This window comes from Seriola aureovittata, chromosome 8 (assembly GCF_021018895.1).
Source record: "Seriola aureovittata isolate HTS-2021-v1 ecotype China chromosome 8, ASM2101889v1, whole genome shotgun sequence".
NCBI classification, from domain to species: Eukaryota; Metazoa; Chordata; class Actinopteri; order Carangiformes; family Carangidae; genus Seriola; species Seriola aureovittata.
This window is the reverse complement of record NC_079371.1, coordinates 16807205-16810914: the sequence shown is the minus strand read 5'-3', so window position 1 is coordinate 16810914 and position 3710 is coordinate 16807205. Positions and strand designations below refer to the sequence as shown.

The 3710-nt window shown below is 42.9% G+C and overlaps 1 protein-coding gene across 1 annotated transcript; it reads right to left on the bottom strand.

The window, feature by feature from the left end:
- Positions 1 to 302: 302 nt before the first annotated feature.
- On the bottom strand, positions 303 to 2640 carry si:dkeyp-72g9.4 (uncharacterized). The gene is made up of 2 exons (XM_056383084.1): positions 2345 to 2640; positions 303 to 1429 (listed from the first exon to the last, which is right to left on the bottom strand). The coding sequence occupies exon 2, from the start codon at positions 1425 to 1427 to the stop codon at positions 636 to 638; it is 792 nt and encodes a 263-aa protein (XP_056239059.1). The 5' UTR covers positions 1428 to 1429; positions 2345 to 2640; the 3' UTR covers positions 303 to 635.
- Between the last annotated feature and the right edge of the window lie 1070 nt (positions 2641 to 3710).

The window sequence follows — 3710 nt, the reverse complement described above, 5'->3', positions numbered from 1 at the left end:
ATGTTGCAGTTGCAGTTTTCCTGCTTTTTTTCTTGTGACTTGCAGGCGAATCTGTTGTAGCAGTGAAACAACAGATGACCATCTTGTGTGTTTAGGTTCAGCAGTGTCATCCTCACTCAGCCTTTGCTTCCTCACACTAGTGTTTACCAGCTCACGATCCCACGACAGTTACCATAGAAACTCCAGTGCCTGGCACCAGCGGAGCTGAGAGTGGAGTTCATTTTCCAAGGGTTTATACATGCAAGAAAACACAGATTGTAGCTCGGGAAAAAAAACAAAAAACACTGATCACAGAGTTTGGCTGAGAGTATCAAAAGATTGGTTTATTCATTCATACTCAGTTCACAGAACACAGAAAGATATAAAAAGATTTTGCAGATTTGTCCATTTTAATGATTTTGTATGATCACCAGCATACAGGGTGCAAATATTGACATTGATATAACATTACAGACATGACAATATTTATTTGCCTCTGTGTGTTTTCAACTGTGTATTTATTTGTATCCCTGTTGTATATATGCATAATAGACTTCTACATATCTGCTAATGCCAATGTCTCATGCACTGACAGAGAAAGACCAGGATACTTTATTGAGGAATGTCTTCTGTCACAATGTCTGTCCATTTGTGCCCTAAATCTCAGCAATGGCGGGCAGCATACAGGCTCGTACACGCGCCTCCCTCCACGCTGACCTGCAGTCAGAGATCCACTGGGAGATGAGGGATTGTTTGACGGTTGGTTTCTGTCTCTCCCCCTCTGCTCCTCTTACTGCTGGGCTCCCTCTCCCAGCCTCCAACCTGGATAAGCTGTGTTTTGGAGAGATATTTGGAGCTAAAGTGTTAGTGCTGGTGTCCAACTCAGGGCAGCTGCTCTTGCGCTGCCGTGGGAGATCTGGACTTGAAGCACGGGGGATGCTGTGTGCTCTGGTGCGAGCCTGGCCCTCCCATTTACTCCCGTGTTGCCTTGTAAACCTTCCCTCAACAAACACCCTCCTCACACCTCCCGAAAGGTTGTTCTGTTGTCCGTAAAGATACTCCAAAGGGTCAGAGTTGCCAAACATCAGCTCGCAACCCAGTTCTTTCTCCTCTCCCTGCTGTACATCTATGGCTTGTGCCTCCTCTGTGGGGTTGAATTCAAAGGCGGTTGATGTAGTCCCACTGTGCCGTGACAGCCTCAGCCTCTGGTGCACAGCATCCAGCTGCCGTGTGTGTATGTTGTCAGGGGAAACATCTCTGGTGGGGAAGGTGGGGTGAGCCAGGTGGCAGATGGAGAGGAAGTAGTCCTCTGAGGAGACAGACTGGCTGTGGCCGGCGATGAGGAGTGCGTTGGCCTCATTCAGATCCCTCACTGTCTCCTCGGTGCCCTCTCTGATTGTAGGCAGCAGGAGTCTTCTCTTGGACAGCAGTCTGGACCGCGGACGCATAGCTGGAAGACGAGGAAGAAAGAGGTCATGATTACAATGAAGACCTCAATGTCAAATGTTTGGGAGCACATAGAGCAATGAACAGCAGGAAAGTGATTTTTGCATTCAATTGTTTTGGGTTTGGCAGTCTTTTGGGCATTTCCTTTCAAAAGCAGATTTAAACACAAAAGCTGGACATGGTTTTACTGATCAAATTGAAGTCATCTTAGAAAGCATTATATATTTCAAAGTTTTTTGCTATCCATCCAAGAAAACATAATTTGATTTACCAGCATTTCTGAGACTTATAATTGAGGATTTACTCTGTTTTGTAACCAAGTCATAGATGAAATATTGTTTTTTTGAAGCATAGTGGTGGTTTTCAAGAGTGCTTTATGTTTGTGTTTTTCCAATCATCTGGACATTGCCCCTTATATTGTAGCAATCAAATTTAATTCACATATAAGCCTTCCTCTCCTCCTCCTGTCTCTCCTTTTCCCTATTTCAGACACCATCCTTTGCTTACTTTGGAGTGGCAGTGTAAACAGCCCAATATACAAACAATCCCAGCAAGGAGCAGCAACATAAATAGATGTCTATTTTAAATGCCTTCTCAGTCGTGTAAAGCCACAGAATGTGTCAGCCTATATTTTCTTATGTAACCCCATATTGTTGCAACCCTGAGTGTTGCCCACAATATATTTTTGTCTCAACCTCCATGCCAAAAATAGCTCAAGCCAAAATACCAGCCTCTCCCTGTTTCTTCCAAGGTGTAACCATAGCTAAATTTAGACCACACCTTCGGTATACAGCAGCTAAAAATGGTTCCACAGCAGCAGCTCTGGGCTGAAGCACAGAACAGGCAGCGTGTGTATTTTCGCCTCATGCATTATCAGTAATTATGTAAGGTTTTCTGCACAATTTGCTTTCACACTCACCTGCTTACAGATGGTCTTTGTCGAGTCCTTCCTTCTTTCCTCTGCTCTTGCAATCTCAAATATCAGTGTGCAGGCTTTGTGCAGCTGGATGTTGTTGTTTTAAAAAAAATGTATGATACTGTGTTTCCAGCCAGTGATGCTGTTTCTCCTTGTAGCTCCAACTGTCTCTGACCAGAGGCAGTGGCAGAATGCAGATTTATCTTCTCCTCACATCCCTCCCTCTCCCTCTCTCTCTCTCTCGCTCTCTTACTTTTAGTTTGCCCTCCTTCCCTGGTTCTAAAAATAGACACACCATCCATTTCCTCACCGCCAGCACTGTCATTGGCCAACTGTATTGATGGAGAGAGAAAAACAGAGGCAGAGAAAGAGGGAAGAGAGAAAAAAGGGAGGACAAAGAAACAGAAGGAGAAAGGGGGGTGGTGAAAGTGAGTGAGAGAGAAAAAAAGAGGAGACGAAGGGAAAACAAAACAGAAAAACGGGGGGAGGAAAAGAGACAGAGGTTTTTTTTGTTTTTGTTTTTTTCAAGACGTGCTGTTTCTAAAAATGACTCAGTGTAAGTGAGCATAGTCACCCTGTGTAATTTTGGTAAATCTGCCAAAACGAATGATGCTTTCTGAAAATGGAAATCATCATACTGTGGAGCTGTTACAAACTGGTTGGACCTTATCATTTAAAGCATGTAGTGTGCATCATTCAGATAATTTGACATGCATATGAGAGCTTTGCACATGTTTACTGGTATGTGTATGTATTTGTGTGTGTGTGCACAGTTCTAAGCTGAGATCACAGGACCACCTGTTTTAGGAAGCTTGTCACCCGAGGCTTTGTGTACAGCAAATGTGATGTCAAGTCAAATCAAATTTTATTCATATACCCCAATATCACAAATTGCAAATTTGCAGCAAGGGGATAAAGAATCTGTAACAATCTGTAAAGCATACAACACCCATAGATGTTGTGTGTTCAGAACTGAGCAACAAAGCAGATTCACATATGGACAATCAGGATGACAGCATTATATTATAAAATATGATGTGGATGGACATTGAGCCACTTTCAAGTGCCACTAACTCATATGACCTGAGCCACATGACCTCCTCTTGAAAACAAAAATGTTACAATAATCCAGTCTGGATGACACAAAAGAGTGAATTAAGGTCAGCCATAGACAGAAAAGACAGAATTTTAGCTATATTATGTAGGTGAAAAATGCAATCTTGGTGATGTCTTTAATATGCTGAGCAAAAGAGAGGATATGATCAAATTTAACACCAAGGTTCTTGGCGGTCATACCTCAAAAAAATCACCCAGTTTTCGAGACTTGTTGTCAAATGATCAAACTTTTGTCTATGTCGGGCCATAGCAT